This window comes from Indicator indicator, chromosome 7 (genome assembly GCF_027791375.1).
Source record: "Indicator indicator isolate 239-I01 chromosome 7, UM_Iind_1.1, whole genome shotgun sequence".
Classification (NCBI taxonomy): Eukaryota; Metazoa; Chordata; class Aves; order Piciformes; family Indicatoridae; genus Indicator; species Indicator indicator.
This window is the reverse complement of record NC_072016.1, coordinates 12,434,283-12,456,775: the sequence shown is the minus strand read 5'-3', so window position 1 is coordinate 12,456,775 and position 22,493 is coordinate 12,434,283. Positions and strand designations below refer to the sequence as shown.

At 58.4% G+C, this 22,493-nt stretch overlaps 1 protein-coding gene across 1 annotated transcript in view; it reads left to right on the top strand.

Annotated features, from left to right (window-relative positions):
- The window catches only part of SLIT1 (slit guidance ligand 1), a 61,946-nt gene extending 39,660 nt beyond the window's left edge, over positions 1-22,286 (top strand). Inside the window, exons 5-37 of the mRNA XM_054382657.1 lie at positions 6,142-6,213; positions 6,341-6,412; positions 6,863-6,934; positions 7,240-7,403; positions 7,809-7,956; positions 8,426-8,497; positions 8,755-8,826; positions 8,930-9,001; positions 9,122-9,265; positions 9,404-9,567; positions 9,670-9,693; positions 10,829-10,973; positions 11,113-11,187; positions 11,386-11,529; positions 11,813-11,956; positions 12,058-12,224; positions 13,301-13,433; positions 14,437-14,505; positions 14,881-14,952; positions 15,164-15,235; positions 15,533-15,604; positions 17,154-17,317; positions 17,698-17,822; positions 18,008-18,105; positions 18,885-19,024; positions 19,391-19,484; positions 19,643-19,780; positions 20,105-20,342; positions 20,432-20,562; positions 20,657-20,811; positions 20,877-21,165; positions 21,755-21,966; positions 22,042-22,286. Coding sequence (XP_054238632.1) covers positions 6,142-6,213; positions 6,341-6,412; positions 6,863-6,934; positions 7,240-7,403; positions 7,809-7,956; positions 8,426-8,497; positions 8,755-8,826; positions 8,930-9,001; positions 9,122-9,265; positions 9,404-9,567; positions 9,670-9,693; positions 10,829-10,973; positions 11,113-11,187; positions 11,386-11,529; positions 11,813-11,956; positions 12,058-12,224; positions 13,301-13,433; positions 14,437-14,505; positions 14,881-14,952; positions 15,164-15,235; positions 15,533-15,604; positions 17,154-17,317; positions 17,698-17,822; positions 18,008-18,105; positions 18,885-19,024; positions 19,391-19,484; positions 19,643-19,780; positions 20,105-20,342; positions 20,432-20,562; positions 20,657-20,811; positions 20,877-21,165; positions 21,755-21,966; positions 22,042-22,286 — 4,198 coding nt within the window. The remainder of the gene's footprint in view (positions 1-6,141; positions 6,214-6,340; positions 6,413-6,862; positions 6,935-7,239; positions 7,404-7,808; positions 7,957-8,425; positions 8,498-8,754; positions 8,827-8,929; positions 9,002-9,121; positions 9,266-9,403; positions 9,568-9,669; positions 9,694-10,828; positions 10,974-11,112; positions 11,188-11,385; positions 11,530-11,812; positions 11,957-12,057; positions 12,225-13,300; positions 13,434-14,436; positions 14,506-14,880; positions 14,953-15,163; positions 15,236-15,532; positions 15,605-17,153; positions 17,318-17,697; positions 17,823-18,007; positions 18,106-18,884; positions 19,025-19,390; positions 19,485-19,642; positions 19,781-20,104; positions 20,343-20,431; positions 20,563-20,656; positions 20,812-20,876; positions 21,166-21,754; positions 21,967-22,041) is intronic.
- The last annotated feature ends 207 nt before the right edge of the window (positions 22,287-22,493 follow it).

Sequence of the window (22,493 nt, the reverse complement as noted above, 5' to 3'; positions counted from 1 at the left end):
CATTTCTATGCTTCTATTCATTTCTCTTTTGAGCTGGTTGTAGCTGGGAGTCCATGCATGATTTGGAGGAGTCACTCTCAGCTGTGATTTTAAGCCTACCTTCATGATTGTGCCACTTATCCCTTGTTCTTGTGTAGTGAACAGCAGCGAATAATGTTCCCTTTGCCCTTCGTTGTGCTCTTTTGGACCTTGTCCCATGCTCTCCCATTTTCCTTCCTGCCAAGGTGATATGTCCAAAGACCCCATAATCTCCTTCCTGAGTGACAGAGGCTTATGCTGAGCCCACCATGCTGCACCCTGGCTTGTTTGCATCTGTGCATGAAGCTCTGCTGACCCACCTTCTCCTGCACAAACATCAGCAGCCCCAGGGACCAGGGTCACTGTGGGTTGCAGGCAGCAGCAGGCAGCATGCAGGCTCCTTGGGGATGGCAGAGTGAGGCAGAGGTGGAGGAGATGGGAGGTTTGTCTCAACCCCCTTAACCAAGATGGAGTCGTGCCAGCAGCTGGGCCAGCAGAGCCCATTAAAAATCAAACAGCCTGACGTAATGCTGGGGGCATACTACAGGAGCCTCAATGCGAGACAGGGCCGCAGGGACCCACTCATGCTGTCATTGGGGACCAGGGCAGGTGACACAGTGGATAAACCCCTGCTTCATTACCCCAGCACCCTGCTGATGCAGCAGTGGGCAGCTGCCTCCAACCTTTGGTAAAGCAGCTCCCCTGCAGGACATCTCTCCATGGGCATTGAGTCCTTGTAGCAGTGGGGACTCAGGCCCATCACCTTGAGTGGATTGTGCAGCTGGGAATAGGTAGGTGACACTTGTTTCCCCCAGCAGAAGGCTGCCAGTGCTGATGCTGGCACAAGCAGAGAAATGCAAAACCCCCGGGGGACACTGGACTGTTGGATGCTGATGTGAGCTCTGATTAGTCTGTCAGTCTCGAAGGGGAGTCTCTTTGTCCCTTAATGCTGGCCCTTGTCACCTGCCAGGTGCTGGAGGTGGTGGCATGAACAGCTGTGTTGGCAGGGCAGCCCTGGCTCTGCCTGCCCCTCTGCCCTGGGCAGGCTGTGCTGGGACAAACAACATGTGTGGGGTGTCCCAAGGGACGCAGAGTTGCCTAAGAGTTGCTGGTTAGCTCCTGGCAGGCCCTTTGGCTTGGTGAGATGCTGGCTGCACCCTGGCACAGCCTCCTTCAGCACAGCACTGGCAAGGTGAGGCTGGGATCTGGGGAGCAGCTGTTCCTGCCTGAAACACTGGTGCTCCCCAGGGCTGTGTGGCTTTGGTGGTGAGGGCAGCTGCCTTGTCTGCTGGAAGCTTGGTGGGTGGTTGCAGTGGCCAAGCTGATGCCTACAGTGGGGTGGTGGTGGAGCAGAGCTGCTGGGGGAAGCACCTGGCCCATGAGCATGCACACCTGTCGTGAATTTTCATCATGGGAGCAGTGGCCTGGAAGCAGCTGAAGAGCTGCTCCAGTAGTAGAAGAGGGTCTAGAGACCACTGTATGCTAACAAAATTCCAGCTTGAAAACTGGGAAGGAAACAAATTAAAGAGGCAAGCAACCGCCTGTGCTTTACCCACCTTGAACCACCATCCAGTTCCGGGCATGCAGGCATTGCCAGGTGGAAGGCAGACAGCCTGCTGCAGCTTGTCTCCGCAGTCCTCACCACCAGGGCAGGGACGTGGCACAGGCCACAGCTTTGGCCTGGATGGAAGTGCCCCGGTGGGTGCAGACACCGGGCGAGAGGGATCTCTGCACCAGCAGCACCAGCTGGGCTGCCTGGCAAGCGGAGCGTGGTGCCGGGGGGCTGCCAGGCCGCCCCAGCTCTCTTGGCAGGCAACGGGGGGCTCGGGGGACGCGGGGCCAGCGCCTCTGGGAAGCAATTACCTCCCCGCTGTGTCCGGTCCTAATCCCCTCACTCGGCTGCGAGGAGCCGGCTCGCCAAACAAGGCTCAATCAGGTTAAAGTGTGAAGTCAGGATTAGGGGAAAGAATGAGAGCGTGGTAATAGCCAGAGCCTCCCCAGCCCTGCCGCGGCCCCCTCCTTTCCCCTCCGCCCTCCAGCCCGCCGGGCTCTTGCCGGGGAGATTAAGGCTGCCGGGGTTTGTTTGCCTGAGTGGGCACCCCACTGGGAAGCCATGTCGAACAGTTTTGCTCGGGTGCCCAGCTAAGTGCCGGGCAGGGCGGCGCGCTAGGGGGTTGGCACCCGCTGCCGAGGCCCTGCCAGCCCTGTGGGAGGCGTGCCCAAGTGCCTGGCTGCTCGCCGAGGCTCCCCGGGGACCTGCAGCCGTGGGGGCAGGGGCTGCTGGCTGCCAGGAGAGCCGGCGCCAGGAACACCTTCTGACCCACCGCACATACTGCACCGACAACGGTCACGCATGTCAGGGGGGCGTAAGACCTGAGCAGAGAAGTCTCCCTGTGCGATCCCAATCCCTGTGTGATCCCAATCGCTGTCCTCCCTGCTGCCCAGCCAGGAGGCAATTGAGTGGACATAGCCTGGATATAAGGATTTTTGGAGGATGTGGAAGAAAGGTGGATGCCCTCTTTCTCCCCATTGCAAAGCCATAGGCTGGAGCTAGCTGCTGCTAATTCACTGGTATCTGCTCAGGCAGAAACCACTGTGGGAGGTGAGCCTGGGGACAGAAGGGGTCTGGAATGGGGCTGGGCTAGGAAGGGGTGGAAATGTAGTGGGTTCCTGGGCACTAAGCCAGGGTCCTGCTTTGCAGACAGGCTGCTGAAAGCTTTCCATTTGGGCATGCTTGAGTGCTACAGTCTCTACAGAGGGTCTGCCCAAGTATGGCCTATGCCCTCTCACAGGGCAGAGGCCATATGTCACCCATCACTCGCTCACCCCTTGTCATCCTTCTCCCTTTGCACTCTGAGGACTGCTGAAGCCCTCTGCATCCTGTGCCATGGGGGAGTGAAACTCAGCTGTGTGATCCCCTCAGTTAGAGACATGGGAGAACAACAGTGCTGTGGATGGGCCAGCAGCATAGGCATCCCCTAGATTCAATAACCAGGAATTCATAAACTTGGAGCTTTAGGAAAATATCTGAAAGTGAAACCAGAAAAGTCAGAAAGGGCAATGGGGTAGGGGCTGCTCTTTCTTTCTGTCTGTTGTCATCCACTCTCTGGTCCCTAGTGGGACTGTCAGACCTCTAAGTGCTGGTGGTCACTACTGAAAGCTGGCACTCCAGGTGCAACAGCAGTGACACGCTTGTATTTGGCAGGACGTGAGGTGGCACCAGTGCAGGCGCTGAGGGTGCCACAAGCCCCGTGGTGGAACAAGGAGAAGCCATGCCATCTGCTGTTTCTTTGGCACCAAAGTGTAAAGCAAACATAGCTGGGAGCTATGAAACACCAGGAGGGAAGGGGTCGTGCCTCATTCCAATGCTGGGGCCTGAGGATCCTGCAGGCAAAGCCTTTGTTTGTCCTGGTGTCATCAGCTGTGTAACCCTGCTGGCAATGCAAGCCCTGTGCCAAGGCCCTGCTGGCTTTGCATCCAGCGTCTGTCCCTCTTGGCTTCAGTACTCCTGACGGCAGCACTTCCTTGGTGACTGTCACAAAAAACTGTGAAGGGGAGAAGTCATGCAAAGTCACTTGCAACCTTCTAGCAGTGTTTCCCTTGTGAGCTGTAAGTGAGCAGCTTGGAGACAGACGCCTGGGTTTACTCCCTGGGTGTGCTGGGACTTCCATGTGCTGTGAGCAGAGAAACACGAGCAAGGTTTCCATGGGGGAACCACACAAGCTACAGTCAGGAGCTGCCTGGACAGGCAGTACTGCAGCTGAGAGAGGGGTGCAGAGCACTGAAGTGTGGTGGGTGCTCCTGTGCTTCTCTCTGCTGCAATTGGGGATGTTTAGCCTGGAGAAGAGGAGGCTCAGGAGAGACCTCATTGCAGTCTACAACTACCTGAAGGGAGGTTGCAGCCAGGTGGGAGTTGGTCTCTTCTCCCAGGCAACCAGTACCAGAACAAGAGGACACAGTCTCAAGTTGTGCAGGGGGAAGTTTAGGCTTGATCTTAGAAGGAAGTTCTTCACAGAAAGAGAGATTGCCCGTTGGAATGGGCTGCCCAGGGAGGTGGTGGGGTCAGCGTTCCGTGAGGTGTTTAAGAAAAGCCTGGATGAGGCACTTAGTGCCATGATCTAGTTGATTAGTTAGGGCTGGGTGATTGGTTGCACTCGATGATCTTGGAGGTCTCTTCCAACCTGTTTGATTCTGTGGTCTAACATTGGAGGACAGGCAGCTGCCTGTCAAGAGGGAGTGTGATTGCATTGCTAGGAAGGGTGGTGAATTGGGGGGATTTCTGGAGCGTTTTCAAGGGTATTCCTTCTTCTAGGAGTCAAAAGAGGAAAGGGGATATGGGGTGATGCTGCATTTTTCCAAAAGTTCTTGCAACTCCTGGGAGTCCCTAGGGATGTAGAGAATGAGGGCTGAGCATTTTGCGTCTGACAGGGTGCTGGGATTGCTGTAGGTATGTGCCCTTCCCCTTTGGAATGTGTGAGATGACTGATCCTTTCAGAGGGGACTCCTTCCTGAGCCCTGGAAAGGGCCAGGGCAGTCTGGGCAGAGCAGGCAGTACAGGCAGGGTGGGCAGTGCAGGCAGGGCAGCTTGGCAGTGCCGCCGCGTGGGTAGCAGTGAAACTGCGCCTGGCTTCTCCCACGGGAGCTGGGCTTTACCCTCCCCTACAGCCTGGGCCCTTCCAGGAGTGTCCTTTCCTCTGCCCCAGCAATGGTGGTTTGCCAGCCAGGTTTGGCTCTCCAGGAATGAGCCAGAGGAATGCACCAGCCCTTGCTCCCTGTACACGGTGCCAAGAGTGATCCACTAGCCCAAGCTGCCCATATGGCAGCTGCTTGCTGACTGGGCATCCCATCAGAGGGCTGGGCAAGCCCGTTGATTGTCCTTGAGGTTTTCCTTCTGCTTGTGCTTCTGTGCAAGAGATGCTGGATCATTTCCCTGATGTGGCAGTGAAACTTCCAGCTGGGATGGTCATGATTTGCAGACCCCTCAGTCTTTTGCAAGCAGCTTGTGAGTCATGCTGAGCTCATTTTCCTGAGGAAAGGAGGGCACAGGGAGGGGGTGTGAGTGCTGTGCCTCCATCCTGACCCAGGCCAACTGCCCTGGGGTATCAGTAGCAGAACATTGTTAAGTTGAAACAGAGCTAGTGAAGACTGAGTATGAAAAGCTGGCATCCAGGGACAATCCAAACCACCTCTCAGGGCAGGGGTGGGATGTCTTTGTAGCCTGTGTAATGCTGGAGGATGCATAATTGGTGTAGGATGTCGTAGTCCTGCTCCTCACTCACCAATGGACTTACTGCACAGGAAATACACCCTGTTGTAACTCAGTTGCCCTGTGCCAGGAGGGAGCTGGGGACTTGGCCTCCTGCCCCATGGGTGGCTGGAGCAGGACAGTGCTATCATGGGGCTGGGGATAAGCAAGGCAAGTGCTTGTCAAGTTTGGAGGAGCTCTTGGCCCTGGGGGTGGGACAGGGAAGAGCTGAGCATGAGCTATGGGGTACAAATAACCATAGACAGGTTCCCCCCAAGGATGGGATGCTTGCAGTGAGATTTTTTTGCCTTCATAGTTGTTAAAAGCCAGAACAGGCATGGTGGGGGATCCAACCCACTGCCAGCCCTGCCACACAGAGTCCAATCAGGCCTGACACTGTAGAGCAGCTGATTGTGCAGACAGTGCCATGCAGTGATGAGGTATTAATGACCCGATTATTTGTGCCCTCTGAAGTGTGGGGCAGGCTCCATGGGAATGCCTGCTGGAGCCACTGTGTGTATTTACCAGCTAATCAGCAGGGATCTGTAATTACCACAGCCAGAGGGTATTTAAGTACAGAGCTGTGCCCTGCTGCTCTGCTGATCAGAGCCAGGGACAGGAGTGCCTGGGAAGCCCCAGCCACTGGCAGCCACCGTGGATGGAACCAGACTTGTCTTGGGACTGCCCACATCACAGGGCAGTGATCCTGGGCAACCAGGAACCTGAAGCCAAATTACCATCTCCCAGAGGCCCCAGGGGATCAGTGGAGCACCAGGGCATGCTCCTGCCTGTGAACATCCTGGTCTATTGGGCATCCTGGTCTATGAAACATCATGCTTTGTAGGCACAGCATATTTTCCTTCCTGTCTCTGCTGCAGGGACTTGAGTGAGAACTTCATCCAGGCCATTCCCAGGAAAGCTTTCCGTGGGGCCACCGACCTCAGGAACCTGTGAGTCTCAACAGGGATGGACACAAGGGTGTTTGGGGTCCTGTCCAGTGGCAGAAGCCATCAGGAACCACTGGTCACTCTCTGCCTGGGCTGTCCCCACAAAACTCCCTCTGTATTTTTCCATCAGGCAACTGGATAAGAACCAGATCAGCTGCATCGAGGATGGGGCTTTCCGTGCCCTGCGGGGACTGGAGGTCCTGTAAGTGGCCAGGGGCTGGCTGGAGCCTCCAGTCCATAAGCCTCATGTGGGTTTTAGTGTGTCCTTGGGTGCTCCCTACTCACAGAGGTGCTGCAGGGACATCACCAGCATGCCATCTCTCCTTGGCCCCCAGGGAGGACCTGAGCAGGGGTCTGGTACCACTGCTACAAAGGTGTGCTCCAGGGCCTGATCCTGTCCCAGGGAGTCCACCTGACTGCAGCTGGCTGTAGAGGGGAGAAGTCTGGAAAGGGCAGCAAGCCCTACCTGAGGGTTTGGGCTGTCCCTGTCCTTCACCTCTCCATCCCTCTGTCCATCCCTCCTTTCATCCATCCACCCTGTGCTGGGGGGTGGGTGGGTGTTGTTGCTTCCAGGTGTTCGGTGCCACCTGGACCATCTCACTCCCACTGAACACCTGGCTGCCCTGACCTGCCCCCCTCTGACTTCCTACAGGACCCTGAATAACAACAATATCACCTCCATCCCCGTGTCCAGCTTCAACCACATGCCCAAGCTGCGGACTTTGTGAGTGCTGGGGCCCTGGGTATGGGAGGGACCCCTCGAGCTGCAGTGGGATGTCCCCAGCTCTGCTGCTGGTGCCAGCAGTGCTGAGGCAGCACCATGGGGAAGGCATGGACGGGATACCACTGCAGAGTATCCTTGCACTGGCAAGCAAATTGGCCTTGGCAACCAGCACAGATGCTCTCAGGCTCCTCTGTGTCTCCCTCTGAATTCCCCCAACCTTTGGGCTGAGCCAGGTTGGGCAGCTGGAAGGCAGTGGGGTGGGTAGGAGCTGTGCCATGGGTGCTGACTGCCCTGTCCACCCCCAGCCGCCTGCACTCCAACCACCTCTTCTGTGACTGCCACCTGGCCTGGCTCTCGCAGTGGCTGCGCCAGCGACCCTCCATCGGCCTCTTCACTCAGTGCGCTGCCCCAGCCCAGCTCCGTGGCCTCAACGTGGCAGAGGTCCAGAAGAATGAGTTCAGCTGCTCTGGTGAGGGGGGACAGGGGAGGTGGCAGGTGCCAGGGCAGGGACACAGGCTGAGGGGCAAAGCCTGTCCCATCAGTGCAGCACTCCTCTGTTCCCTGACGTGTGCCCCACCTCAGAGTCTGGATGTACACCATGGGGTCACCTCGGGTACACAGTGTCCCAGGTGTGGGGATGACATGTGGAGACCACCACCCTACCAGCATGGCAAAGTGTGCATCAGCCTGTGCCCTTGGAGCTGCATGCCTTTTGCACTGTCTTGGAAAGCATCAAAATCTTGTGCGCCAGCTCAAGGGTGCCACAAGCTGTCCCGGCACATCAAGCTGTCACCAGAGTCCCTTACTCAGAGTGCTGCCAGCCACCTGCCTGGCTCAGCTCTTGCAGTTCCCATGCCAACTGCTTCCTTGACAGGACAAACGGACTCAGCACGTGTCCAGCTCTGTAGCTTGTCCTCTGGCTCCTGCCCAGCCATGTGCACCTGCAGCAATGGCATCGTGGACTGTCGGGGCAAGGGATTGACAGCCATCCCTGCCAACCTGCCTGAGACCATGACAGAAATGTGAGTATGGACCCCACACTGTCACCACCAGGCTCTGGATGGCTTAAGGCAGTGGAAACACAGGGGCAAGCCCCAGGGCTCAGCCACTTCACGGCAGCCTTCCTTTCTCTTCTCCCATGCTGCCCAGATTTATCCCTGGATTTAGCTGTATTAAAAATGTAAATAGACAAATAATTGGATTTCCCTAAGGAGATTATGGTGCAAAGCCCCCGCTGGGATGGCATGCAAAGCACATGGGAAGCAGCAGCCCAGGGTGCTGTGGGGGAGGAGGTGCTCCCCCCACCCCAGCCAGCACGGTCCCCCATCCATGGCACCCCTCCTTGGTGGAGAAGGCCCTGATCACAGGCTGCAAGTTGTCCTTGGGCTGAATAATGCCACGCCAGTGGTCTTGTAGTCCCCCAGCACTGTCATTGGGGTACTAGGACTTGGTCAGCCCTACAGCTCTCATCTCCCCCCTTTCTCTTTGCAGACGCCTGGAGCTCAATGGCATCAAGTCCATCCCCCCAGGTGCCTTCTCCCCCTACAAGAAGCTGCGTAGGATGTAAGCATGCAGCCCCTACCAGCTCACCCTGAGCCCCAGCACCCTTCACCTCACTGGGCACGGCTCTGAACCTGCAGCCCCGTTTCTGACAGACATGGGGCATTTGCCATGACAGCCCCATGTGGCAGCTCTGGGGTGGGTTCTCGGGTACCCCCAGTTCTGTATATCAGGTGCTGGGGGTGGCTCTCTGGACCCAGTAGGAGAATGGGGAAATGAGAAAAGAAGGGACCAGGCCACTTTTTCCCTTTGGGTTTCAGAGACCTAAGCAACAACCAGATCTCGGAGATCGCCCCTGATGCCTTCCAGGGGCTGCGCTCGCTGAACTCCCTGTAAGTGACTGCACCATGGGTGGGGTGTGATGGGTACTGTGCCCTCTGAATTGTGCTCCACACTGTTCCCTCCATCCCTCTCACACCTGTCTTTTTCTCTCAGGGTACTGTATGGCAACAAGATCACAGACCTCCCCAAGGGTGTTTTTGGGGGACTTTTTGCCCTGCAGCTGCTGTAAGGCACTGGTGGTGGGTGGGATGCTCTGTGAGGATACTGAAAAGTGGGACTGAGGTCCCCAGCACCCATGGTGCAGTGAAGGAAGTTCCCAAACTGACCTCCCTCCCTCCCTGCCAGGCTCCTTAATGCCAACAAGATCAACTGTGTGCGTGCAGACACCTTCCAGGACCTGCAGAACCTCTCACTGCTTTCACTCTATGACAACAAGATCCAGAGCCTGGCCAAGGGCACCTTCACTTCTCTGCGAGCCATCCAGACGCTGTGAGTGCCTGTGCCAGCTCCAGTGCCCGAGCGGGTGGCTGTCTTGGGGGGGGAAGTATCTCGGCAGGTAGCCAGGGCTGGAGCTGGTGGTCACCCGCTGCCCCCCAGCAGTATGCCACCTGCTGTCACTTGTTTCAGGCACCTGGCCCAGAACCCGTTTGTCTGTGACTGCAACCTGAAGTGGCTGGCAGACTTCCTTCGTGCCAACCCCATTGAGACCAGCGGTGCCCGCTGTGCCAGCCCCCGGCGCCTGGCCAACAAACGCATCGGTCAGATCAAGAGCAAGAAGTTTCGCTGCTCGGGTGAGGGCCTCCCCCGTCCCATTGATGCCACCCTCTTCCCAGCCCTGCCCCAGACTGCTGTCCCTGTGCTCAGGGTGCTGATGAGCCTTTTTTTCCCTGCAGCCAAAGAGCAGTATTTCATTCCAGGTAAGAGGAGGAGGCACATGTGTGGCAGGGCAGGGGGGGGTGCAGGGGTGGGCACAAAGCCCTCTCAGCCAGGCTGCCTCTGGGGTGGTTGTATCAGAGCCCTGCAGTCTGGACCAGCAGGACTGCTCTGCGCTTCCCATCGCTTCTTGTTGCTGCATTCCCAGGTGCTGCAGTAACAGAAGTGCTGGGTACCAGGGCATGTTGTGGCATCTCCCATCTTGCTGTTACCAGAATGAGCCCAGAGGTGTCCCTGGGGTTCAGCTCTGGTTGCAGGAGGGTAGAGAGTGATGGGCCGTGCAGTGCACTCATGTACCCAGGACAAATATCCCTGCAGATAAGCTGCTTTGGGCACAGAGAGGAGTAATATGTGTGCAGTGGCTTGGATGAGGGGAGTTCACCATGAGCCAGCAATGTGCTCTTGTGGCCAAGAAGGCCAATGGTATCCTGGGATGTATTAGAAGGGGGGTATGGTCAGTACGTTGAGAGAGGTTCTCCTCCCTCTCTACTCTGCCCTGGTGAGGCCACATCTGGAATATTGTGTCCAGTTCTGGGCCCCTCAGTTCAAGAAGGACAGGGAGCTGCTTGAAAGAGGCCAGTGCAGAGCCACAAAAATGATTAAGGGAGTGGAACATCTTCCTTATGAGGAGAGACTGAGGGAGCTGGGGCTCTTCAGCTTGGAGAAGAGAAGACTGAGAGGTGACCTCATCAATGTTTATACATATGTAAAGGGTGAGTGCCAAGAGGATGGAGCCAGGCTCTGCTCAGTGATACCCAATGACAGGACAAGGGGCAATGGGTAGAAGTTGAGGCATAGGAAGTTCCATGGAAACAGGAGGAAGAATTGTTTTACTGTGAGGGTGACAGAACACTGGAAGAGGCTGCCCAGGGGGGTCGTGGAGTCTCCCTCTGTGGAGATACACACCTGGATGAGTTCCTGTGTGATCTGGTCTGAGTGATCCTGCTCTGGCAGGGGGGTTGGACTGGATGATCTCTCAAGGTCCCTTCCAGCCCCTAACATTCTGTGGGGAAGAGTTGGAGCCCAGCTAGGGATGTGGGAGGATGACAGGAGGGGCAGGCAGGTGCAGCCTCTATGGCTCTGCCCACTGGAGCCCACGTTGCCCTGGCTGGTGCGCAGGGACAGAGGATTACCAGCTGAACAGTGAGTGCAACAGTGACGTCGTCTGCCCCCCGAAGTGCCGCTGTGAAGCCAACGTGGTCGAGTGCTCCAATCTGAGGCTCACCAAGATCCCAGAGCGCATCCCACAGTCCACGGTTGAGCTGTGAGAGCTTCCTCCCTTCTGCCCTGCTTTCCCTCCCTCAGCTGGAGCATTGCTGATGCTGGGGTTTAGCCCAGGGTTTGGTGTGTGCCAGCCCCTTCTCAGCTGTCTCCTGAAATCTTTTCCCTCTCACCCACCCCAGGCGCCTGAACAACAATGAAATCTCTGTCCTGGAGGCCACTGGCATCTTCAAGAAACTCCCACATCTGAAGAAAATGTGAGTATCAAGCCAGCACAGCTCCACTGGGAGTGCTCAGGGGTGAGAAGTCACACGAGGGTCCTCATGGCAGGGCAGTTTGGAGCATGAAATGGGGAACACATCCTGTCATGAGGGTCCCCTGAGGTGAGACCTGGATGTTTCAGGATGAGGTCATGGCAGAGCTCCCCATCCCAGCCTGCTTTCCCCTCTCCACAGCAACCTCAGCAACAACAAGGTGTCGGAGATCGAGGATGGGGCATTTGAAGGAGCATCCTCAGTCACTGAGCTGCACCTCACCGTCAACCAGCTGGAGTCTGTCCGGAGCGGCATGTTCAGGGGCCTGGATGGGCTGAGGACCCTGTGAGTGCCCCTTCCACCATGAGCACAGGGGTAGCAGTGTCCCTGCTCCTTTCTCCCCTGCCCTGCCCTGGGCTGCTGCTCTCCACATCACTGTGGGGCCGGCTCAGGAGTGCCTTACCCATCTGCTGGCTGTATCCAGAGCTTGGGGGGCAGGTTTTTTACTTCTCAGGTACTGGCTCAGGCCCCCTGGCAGCGAGGTGGGCACAGCCCAGACACTGCTGAGGTGGGTTTCCCCCACGGCACCTAGGCAGGTCGTCAGGTGCCCTCATCCTTCCCTCCACAGGATGCTAAGGAACAACCGCATCAGCTGCATCCACAACGACAGCTTCACAGGGCTGCGCAGCGTCCGCCTGCTCTCCCTCTACGACAACCAGATCAGCACCATAGCGCCGGGCGCCTTCGACACGCTGCAGTCCCTCTCCACGCTGTACGTCTTGGGCCCCACCTCAGCGGGGGGCTGTGGAGGCTCTCCTTGCACGGTGGCTGCTCAGTGATGCCCTCATGCTCCTCCCTTCCTTCCATGTGCAGGAACCTCCTTGCCAACCCCTTCAACTGCAACTGCCAGCTGGCCTGGCTGGGGGACTGGCTGCGCAGAAGAAAGATTGTGACAGGGAACCCACGGTGCCAAAACCCTGACTTCCTGCGGCAGATCCCACTCCAGGACGTGGCTTTCCCCGACTTCAGGTGTGAGGAAGGTAACTCACGGGCCTCATGGTGCTGGGGGGTGAGGAGATACCAGGCTGCTGTTCCTCCCAGGCTGGAATTGTGCTCCCTGTCCCAGCACTGTACATGTTACTGGGATGTTTGGCAGTGCCCCATGGCAAGCTGGTAGCTGGGGAGGTTCCCTCAGCCCAGTACCTCCCTCCCATAATAATGCACGAGTTTCCTCTCTGGGTACCCATCCCTTGGGGCTGCTCTCAGATACCACAAGCTGCTCTGGGGCCAGCAGAAGAGTTTGCACCCACTGCACGGTGTGAGTTTGCACCCACTGTACGGTGTGACCATTGTGCATGGGCAGGTTCATCGCCATGCTCTGAGTGCTGGCTGGGGCAGGCGTGCAGACAAAACCCACCAGGATTGGATTCATCCTGCTCCTTCCCTCCTTCCCCTCTCAGCCCTGCAGACTCACTGGAGCTGGGCAGATGGAGCAGGCAGGGAGTGTGTGTGTTGAGAGAAAATCTTTTTTAAAAAATTTTGAATTTAGAACAGCTTTTGAGCCCTCTGGAAGATATTTGCAAACAAATCATCGTTTCTTCTGCTTTCCCTCCTCCACCACGTCAAAAACTGAAGGGTTGCATCTTGTGCCTCTGCTAGCAGTGCGAGATAGCATACGGCTGCCCTGTGCTGCAGGAGGGAAGGGGGAGTGGTGCCGGCCTCTCTGGTGGCTCAGGCAGGCTCTGCTCCCTCTAGCCTGCACCAGGTTGATGAAGGAGGTTATTTCAGGAGGATTTGAAGGGCTGAGTCCCTTCTTTCATGCTTTCCTCTCTGCTATCTCTGGGAATCCATTTTTGCTTAGAAATTGTGAAAATCAGAGTAGTCTTGAGCAGACTGGTTGCATCCATTCCAGTGGGGCAGGTGGTTTCTGGGCACAGAAGCGATTCCTGCACTGCCTGCAAGTGGGCTGCCTGCAGCACTCTGCTTTGGGGGTGAGAGGAGGTGGTCAGCATGGGAGGGAAGCAGTCCTAGGTGGGCATAGGGCATTGAGTCCAACCTCACCTGCTGCCTGAGAGCTGGGCCCTGGTGACTTTGTGGCTGTCTGTGCCTGGTGCAGGTCAGGAGGAGACCAGCTGCATCCCCCGGCCGCAGTGCCCGCAGGAGTGCACCTGTCTCGACACTGTCGTCCGCTGCAGCAACAAGCACCTCAAGGCCCTGCCCAAGGGCATCCCCAAGAACGTCACGGAGCTGTGAGTGGCAGATGAGTGCCCAGGCTCTCCCTCCTGATCACAAACAACTCTGCAGCTCAGGGTTGGGAGGGCGTTGCAGATGTCAAGGCAGAGATGGTCCCTCCCACACCCCCAGTCCAGTAGTGGGAGCAGGATCCCTACCCAGACAAAGGACCCTGACCCCAGCAAGGGGCTCATCAAGAGCCTCTCTTCCCACTCAGGGCTACCAAGGGTAGTGTGAGAGGGACGTTTTCATAGCAGCCGGGTCCCTGCTCTTGGGCCCTTGGGAGGGGGCAGCAGGAGGCAGCCACACGCTGCAGCTGTGCAGCCCAAGGCTCTGTGGGGATGGAGCCATCCTGCCTCTGCCAGCTCCCTGGCCCCCTCTCACCTTTCACCATGGCTGTGGGGATGCTGTTGGCAGCCCCACCTCTGAGCACACAATTAATGGGGATGTGATTTGCCTGGGATCAGCCACCCATCACCATGAGGGTCAGGGAGATACCCAAGCAGCCATACCAGGCCTGGATGTGCAGGCACCTTGCTGCACAAGGGTCTCTGCACCCATCTAGGGTGGGGAGCAGCAGCAAGTCCTCCGTGCAGGGGGCGTAGGCACTAGTTGTGCACATACATATGTACACCACCCCCTCACATTCCTGCACTGTCTTGCACACCCCTTCTCTCCCTGCATCCTCTGCTCTCTCTCACACATGCCTGGGGAACAGTTACAGCCGCCCACGCTCACAGAGGATGTGTAAATGCAGCATTTGGCTGGATGCACTCATGCACACAGGCTGCTGGGGGACTGTCCCCAGGGAACCGCATGCAGAGTCCCTGGGTGTGCTAATGCACTTGCATGCTGGCCCCCTGCCAGGCCAGGGGTCCCCAGTTGCCCCCATGGGCCCAGGGTGCCAGGAGCGAAGTGACGCTGGAGGTGCTTCTCACAGCCCAAAGTCAGTGGCAGTGTGCAGGAGAAGCAGGCGATCAAAGGGGAGCCATTCTGAGGTGCTTCTTTTCTCCTTTGCAGCTACCTGGATGGAAACCAGTTCACTCAGGTCCCAGGGCAACTCTCCAACTTCAAGTACCTGCAGCTTGTGTAAGTAGCCAGGGGCGAGAAGCTAGGCAGCTGGTCCCACTGCTGGGACGTGTGGGTGAGGACAGGGGCTGTTCCAATGATGTGGAATCCTGAGGAGGGGCCTGACAGTGTGCAGGAACCCCCTCTGTGTCCCCTCTGCACTGGGATGCAGATGGCTGGCACCAATGTTCACCCACTAGGTTCACACAGCCTCTGCTGGGGTTGGGCATGAAGCAGAGAGGGCACAGTGGCATCATCGCCATCACCCTGTGCAATAGCCCTGCTGCTGTCTTGGAGGCTGTGCTGCTGTTCCTACCCCACCACAGCTGAGCAGGCAGGGGAGCAGTGAGGGGGGACAGAGCCTCGCTGGCTCCAGCTGGGGTTTCTGTTTTCCAGCGATCTGAGCAACAACAAGATCAGCTCCCTGAGCAACTCCTCCTTCACCAACATGAGCCAGCTCACCACCTTGTAAGTACAGACCCAGCAGCATGCCACAGGTTCTCTGTTCCTAGGGGACCTCAAAGACTGAGAGGGTGCTGGGGACACCAGGGTATCCAACCTTCCCCCTTTTGGCTGGCTGAAGCTGTGGTTTGAGCTGACGTGGGTGTCAGGGGTGGCTGAGGGGAGCGATGCCCATGGCAATGCCCCTGGTGCTGTGTTGCCTTCTTCCCTTCCACAGGATCCTCAGCTACAATGCCCTGCAGTGCATCCCTCCGCTGGCCTTCGAGGGCCTCCGCTCCCTCCGGCTGCTGTAAGTACCTGCTCCTAGTCCTGCTCACAGCCCTGCTCAGCCCACTCTCTGCTGCTGCCTGTGTCCCCTGTGCCCACTTGGAGCTGTGTGCAGGCAGGTAGTTAGGGTCCAGGCTGCAGCAGGAGCAAGGGGAGATGCATCAGCCTCTCAGAGCAGATGGTGAATTTTAGACAGTGACAGTGTGTTGGAGTCCAGCTCTGCCACCCACACCTATGAGGTGGGGGCAGCCCAGCTGGTCACAGTTGTTGCTGCCTACCCTGAAGCAATGGGCATCAAAGGAACCTGTGTTCTCTGCAGGTCCCTCCATGGCAATGACATCTCCAGCCTCCCAGAGGGCATCTTCGCAGATGTTACCTCCCTGTCCCACCTGTGAGTATCTCCTGCTTCACAAGATGCAAAGCTGGACTCGGCTCTGGAGACCTTTACCAACCACGGGTCTGAGCCCAGCTTCTCTGTTGGCTGAGCTGCCTCCATTCCTCTTCTCTGGGCTAGTACCTGGGGAAGTGTTTGTCGGGCTGTGCCAGGCTGTGCTTGCTCTCCCTGTGCTCACTCCCCCAGCCTAGGTGTGCAACTGAGCTTCTTAGTGCTTCTGCAATGGTCTTATGGTTCTAGCTGGAGGTGGTGTGGGGTCTCTCCCTACTCCACTGTGTCACCAACATCCCCTAACATGCAGGTAGAGCCATGCAGGGTGCTGGCATGGCCATGGATTGTTGGGAGCTGCTTTGGCACTTCCTGCAGTAGCCTCTCCAAATCTGTCTGTCATCAAGCATCTTCCCTCCAGTGCTGACATTTCAGCCCCTCTTTCAGAGAGCTTGTACCCCAGGAGCACAGCCTTTGCTCGTGGTGACTGTTTGGTCCCTTCCCTGTCTCTCCTGAGCCATTCCCACAAACCTGGTTGCCAGTCTTGCTCCTGGCATCCTAGGGGTTTCAGGTTGTTTCTCTAGCCTGTGGAGAGCATCTTGTTTTCCAATCCTGGTCTCCCTGTGCTTTTTGGGAGCAGCACTGCTCAGTCTGGTCTTCCCTGGCTCTTCACTGATCTCTCTTACTGAGGCACAGTGCTGCTTGTTTCCACAGGGCTGAGCTGTGTCACCAGCTGCCACTGTTGGTGCTGTGGGGCCAGGTTTGTAAGCCCCAGCAGACCTGCTGTCCCTACCAGCTACCTTCTGGGCTGCTGGCTTCTTCCTTGCTTATAGGTGTGAGTTGTGCTGGCCCTCCATCACTGCTGACCTTTGCAGTGCAGGAGGATGCAAAGAGACATCCAGCCCTTCAGCCTCCCACATCATCTGCTGCTCCCTGCCCTGCTCTGCTGTGGGGCAGAGGAACCCTCCCTCCTTGTCCTCCTCTTGCTCCTCCTTCTCCCCTTCTTCCTCCTCTTCCTTCTCCTCCTCCTTGTCTCTCAGAGCAATTCCTTGCTCTTCCCCAGTGCTGTCCACAGAAGCCCTGGCTTTGACACTCTGTTTGTTTGTCCCCAGCAGCCTGCTCCTGTGTTCCTGACCCACATGGTTGTGTAGCAGAGCCCACATCTCCTGTGCCATGGTCCTGTGGTTTCTGCACAGCCTCAAGGGGCTTTGCCTGGTTCGTGCTGGGCCCAGGCAACTTTGCTCAAGTGTTAGAGAGGGAATGCCAAGGAATTCTGTGTGGGCAGCAGAGGAGAGCCCCAGCACAGAGCCATGGAGCAGTTCATGGGCTGTGGGGCTGGCAGCAGTGTTGTCTACCTGGGCAGCAGCCTGGGGCTGTGTGCTCCAGTCTTCCCACCATGGTCACCACCACTAGTGGGTCCAGGAATAGAGGAGGACTGGGTCCCACCATCACATGGCAGCCCAGCCAAGTAGCAGAGTGGTGTGCAGTCCTAAGGTCTATGACCCTGGTTCCTTCCAACAGGGCAGTGGGTGCAGTTTTGTTTTTCCTCCCCCTGCAGAGCCATTGGGGCCAACCCCCTGTACTGCAGCTGCAACCTGCGCTGGCTCTCCAGCTGGGTCAAGACAGGGTACAAGGAGCCAGGCATTGCCCGCTGCGCTGGGCCCCCTGACATGGAAGGCAAGCTGCTGCTCACCACCCCTGCCAAGAAGTTTGAGTGCCAAGGTGAGAGGTGCTGTCTGGCTGTCTACCTGTGCCTTCCTCAGGCAGGGCAGCAGCTGCAATGAGGAGCTAGGCTGCTTCCTGTCCTGTGGCTGGCAGGATAATGCTCCATGACTCTGGAAGACTCCAGCATTTCAGTCATTGAGCTGCCTTGTGGAGAAAGGGGGACTGGAATACTTCTGTCCCCTTACTTGGCTGGTGGCCACCCCTGGTGACCAATCAAGCACATGACCCCACCCCGTTGCTTGGTGCACAGCCTCTTGGCAGGGCAGGTTCTACTCCCAGCCACAGCTGGAGCTCCGACCCCGCCGTTGGTGCCCACAAATGTGTGCCTCTTCTCACTGCCTACATTGATGGTTATCTCTGCACCTCCCATCCTGCAGGCCCACCTGCCCTGAGTGTCCAAGCCAAGTGTAACCCCTGCCTGTCCAGCCCCTGCCAGAACCAGGGCACCTGCCACAATGACCCACTTGGCTCCTACCACTGTGCCTGCCCCAGTGGCTACAAGGTACCTTGGTCCTAGAGGACCCCAACTTGGCAGGGGGCATAACTGCAGGGGGGAAGGGAGCAGCATGGGGACTCTGCTGTGCCCCTGGGGCACATGGCAGTGCCCTGTGGAGTGGGACAAGACAGGGGGAGTGGGACACAGTGCTGTGGCACCCTTCTCTCTCCCATTTCTCCCGGTTTCCCCAGGGCAAGGACTGTGAGGTGGCACTCAGTGGCTGCTCCTCCAACCCCTGTGCCAATGGAGGGACCTGCCAGCCCCAGGAAGGGGAAGGAGCCAGGTTCAGGTGAGTGCTAGACGGGAACCCACAGAAGATGGGTGTTTGGGCAGCAGCGTGGATCCCTGGCATCCCGTGGAAATAGAGTCTGGTGCTTCCTCCCCATTGTGCATACTTCCTGTGCATGTAGCTGGGATATTGCATTCACCCAGCAGCTCCAACCCATGCTGCCTGCTCTGCACAGCCCTGCCTGCCCCTCTTCTAGCACAGCTCCAGCAAGAGCTGAGCACTGGCTCCATTTGCCCATGCCCCCCGGCCCTGCAGGCTCTTGGGCTGAGCATAGGAGGAAGAGGGGGTCCTGCCACACCAGAAGGTATGGAGAGGCAAAGGGCAGCAGGAGCTGGGGTTGGGATCTGGCTGCTGCAGCAGGGCTGACTGTGAGATGAGGCACTATGCAGCCCCGGGGTTGCTGCTGTGCCCACGCAGATGCCTCACTCCATCCTGAACACTTCAGCGCTTCCCAGGAACCGAGTCTCAACTAGTGGCTGAAAATAAATGGCAGGCTGGGGGTGAGAGGGGTGAGGAGGTGGTCTGTGCAGCCCCTGTCCCCACCTGCTGAGTGGTCTCTCAGCGTGTTGTGGCAACTCAGCATCCTCACGTGTGCCCCTGTGGGGCTGTGCATTGCCACTGTTCCCTGTGCCTGGTGTTTGGCAGCATGGCAGCCAACTGTGCTCCCCGGAGCCTCTTGGCACACGAGTCCTTCTTGCCAAGGTCCTGTGCTGGCATTTTTGGGGGAATCACCCTGAAACGCTCCATTTCCCAGCCTCTGACACTGTGCCCCATTCCAGGTGTCTGTGCCCAGTGGGCTTTGAGGGCCCTACCTGCCATGATGCCAGCAACCCCTGTAAGGAGCACAGCTGTGAGAATGGAGGATCCTGTGTGCTCAGTGCCACAAACTACACCTGCTTGTGCCCTGCCCACTACACAGGTACTCACCACAAGGGCTTAACCATCCTCAAACCTTGCTGGCCTGGCAGGGGCATGTGCCCAGTGCTCCTCCCTTCCCAGTGATGAGCACTAGTAGCTCCTCTGCTTGCTGCCCCCTGCCCCTTGTCCTGGCATCTGGGTTTCTCTGGGCCCAGCTGCCTCCAGCTTGGGTGCTCCCATACCCAAGGGATGCCACCAGTGCCTGGCTCAGGCAAGAGCAGAGCCTTGTGCCCGGAGCAGTGCAGACTGTGGGATTGGCAGTTCCCTACCTTGAGCCAAGCACCCTGTGGGCTCCCTTTGGTCTATTAGGACTCCTCTAGTCCCAGAGCTGCTCGGCACCCCTGCCACCCCCTCTTCTACCCTACAGGGGATTTCTGTGAGCAGCCTCTGGATTTCTGCTTGGCTGAGCTCAGTCCGTGCCAGCATGGCTCCACCTGCATCTCCACCAGCCAGGGGCCCAGGTGAGCCCCCTCCACAACCCCCTTTCTCCCAGCTGCCTGGCAGGAGAGATTTGCTTTGGCAGGTCTGCAGATCCTGGGCTGGTGAGGGGACACAGGGAGGGGGAGGCACCCAGTGGTACCTGGGGAAAGGGCAGCTGTCAGCCCCCGGCCTGCCCCAGGTGTGAGTGCGTGCCTGGCTATGTGGGGAGCAACTGCAGCGAGGACTTCGACGACTGCCAGGACCACCGGTGCCAGAACAATGCCCGCTGCCTGGACGAGGTGAATGGCTACTCCTGCCTCTGCTCCGAGGGCTACAGGTACCTCCACGAAGATGTGGGTCTGCTGGGGGATACCAGCAATGGTTACGTGTCCACTCCGTAGGAGGGACCAGACTTGGTTATCACATCCTCCCTCCCTCCCTCCTGTGTGAGAGCAAGAAGTGGGGCTAGGGGTGTGGGTCTACAGGGATGGAGGCTGGAAGGATCATTGTCCCTAGGGAGGGACTCCAGGGCAGGGATCAGCAGCCAGGCATCCTTCTGATGCCACTGGCTGGAGAACCTCCTTGGGGATCCCAAAGGCAGTGGGCAGGGGGTAGGGCACTTTTCCCAGTCCCATGCCAAGCATCACCCTTGGCCCCGCAGTGGTCAGCTCTGTGAGATGCCAGCCCGTGCTGCCAGCCAGCCCAGCCTCTGTGAGCGAGCTGAGTGCCAGAATGGGGCCCTGTGTGTGGAGCGGGGTGCCCGTGCCCTTTGCCAGTGCCTGCCTGGCTTTGGTGGCCCCAAGTGTGAGAAGCTGCTGAGCGTCAACTTCGTGGACCGTGACACATATCTGCAGTTCACAGACCTGCAGGACTGGCCCCGGGCCAACATAACTCTGCAGGTGAGGGCTGGAGGGGCATGGGGGCATCAGGGAAATGACATTGGGAGTACTGCCCCAGGGATATGGGCTCCCACCTCTCCCCCTGCCAGGTCTCCACAGCTGAAGGCAATGGCATCCTGCTGTACAATGGCGACAGTGACCACATGGCTGTGGAACTGTACCAGGGCCACGTCAGAGTCAGCTATGACCCTGGCACTCACCCTAGCTCGGCCATCTACAGGTACCTGCCACCCCTTCCTTCCCCACTCTTCTGGGACCACCCCCAGCATTGCATGGCTTTGGGGGTTCCCCAGTGACCTGGCCATTCCTGCCAGTGCGGAAACCATCAACGACGGGCAGTTCCACACTGTGGAGCTGGTGACCTTTGACCAGATGGTGAACCTCTCCATTGATGGCGGCAGCCCCATGACCATGGACAACTCGGGCAAGCATTACACGCTGAACAGTGAGGCCCCCCTCTACGTAGGAGGTAGGACAGGGGGCAGGGGGACAGCAGGGGTCATCTGGGCACGCTTACAGCCCTGTTCTCCCCAGGGATGCCTGTGGATGTCAACTCGGCTGCCTTCCGCCTCTGGCAGCTCCTCAATGGCACTAGCTTCCACGGGTGCATCCGCAACCTCTACATCAACAACGAGCTGCAGGACTTCACCAAGACGCGGATGACGCCAGGGGTGGTGCCAGGCTGTGAGCCCTGCCGCAAGCTCTACTGCCTGCACGGCATCTGCCAGCCCACCGGTGCCCAGGGCCCTGTCTGCCACTGTGAGCCCGGCTGGGACGGGCCCCACTGCGACCAGCCCCATGGCGGCCCCTGCCAGGGTCACAAGTGAGTGCCCCTGCCCCATTGGCTGCCCAGCAGCAATGGCTTTGTCCTATTGGCTGCCCTGCAGTGACCCCATCTGCCCCATTGGCTGTCCTGAAGCCATAGCCCTGCCCCATGTCTGTCCAACATCAATGGCCTTGACCACCACAGGTGTCTCACTTCATTAGCTCCTTAACTGCCCCTTCCCATTGGCTGCTCCTCACTGCCCACCCTTCTCATCCTTGCCCTCTCCATTGGCTGTCCCTCCTCACTGCTTGCTCTGCCCACTCCTCTTATTGGCTGTCTGCCACCCTCCTCTGGGACTGGGTCATGCTGATGGTGCCATGCCGTAGTGGTGCCATATTGCAGCAGTGTCATGCTGTGCCACGGGGCTGTTCTGTGCTGGTAGTGCCATGTCAAAGCCACGCCAGTGCTGTTGCAGTGCTGTGCCATGCCAGTGCCGTTCTGTGGCAGTGCCATGCCAGTTCCAGTGCAATACTGTGCTGGTGCCATGCCAGTGCTGAGTCAGGCCATGCTCAGAGCTGGCAGTTGTGCATGCTGATGCTGTGCAGTGCCATGCTGGCGGGGGCCTGATGGTGCCGGGTGCCCGCAGGTGCGTGCATGGGCTGTGCCTGCCCCTCGATGCCCTCTCCTATAGCTGCCAGTGCCATGAGGGCTACCAGGGTGCTCTCTGCAACCAGCCCACGGAGCCACCCGACCCCTGCCATCACCAGCCCTGTGTCCACGGCCACTGCCGCCTCACCCCGGGCGGCCAGCCCACTTGTGAGTGCCACAGTGGCTATGCTGGAGCCCTCTGTGACCAAGGTAGGTGCTGGGGAGATGGGTGCCTGGGACACAGCCCCACAGTGGGACGCTGGGCTGAGCATTGCTGTCCCACAGAGCCGGAGTGCCACGGGGAGCCAGTGCGGGACTACCACCAGGTGCAGCGGGGCTATGCCATCTGCCAGACGACGCGGCCGGTGGCCTGGGTGGAGTGCCGGGGGACCTGTGGCAGCCCCGGTGCCAGCTGCTGCACCGGGCTGCGGCTGCGGCGCAGGAAGTATGCCTTCGAGTGCAGCAACGGCGCCACCTTCGTGGAGGAGGTGGAGAAGCCCAGCAAGTGCGGCTGCAGCCAGTGCCTGTGAGCCGCCACGGCCCCAGACCGCGCAGGGGCCGGCAGGGAGCCCTCCTGGAGACAAGGACCTCGCTTTGCCCTGCAGCCACAGTGCTGCTCTCTGGGTGTTCCCGAACTGCAGCTGCACCAGAGAGCCCAGTGGAGGGCAGAGCTGTTGCATCTAAAGGGTTGGGGAAAAAAAAAAAAAAAACAACAACAGATGAAACAAGAAAAAAAA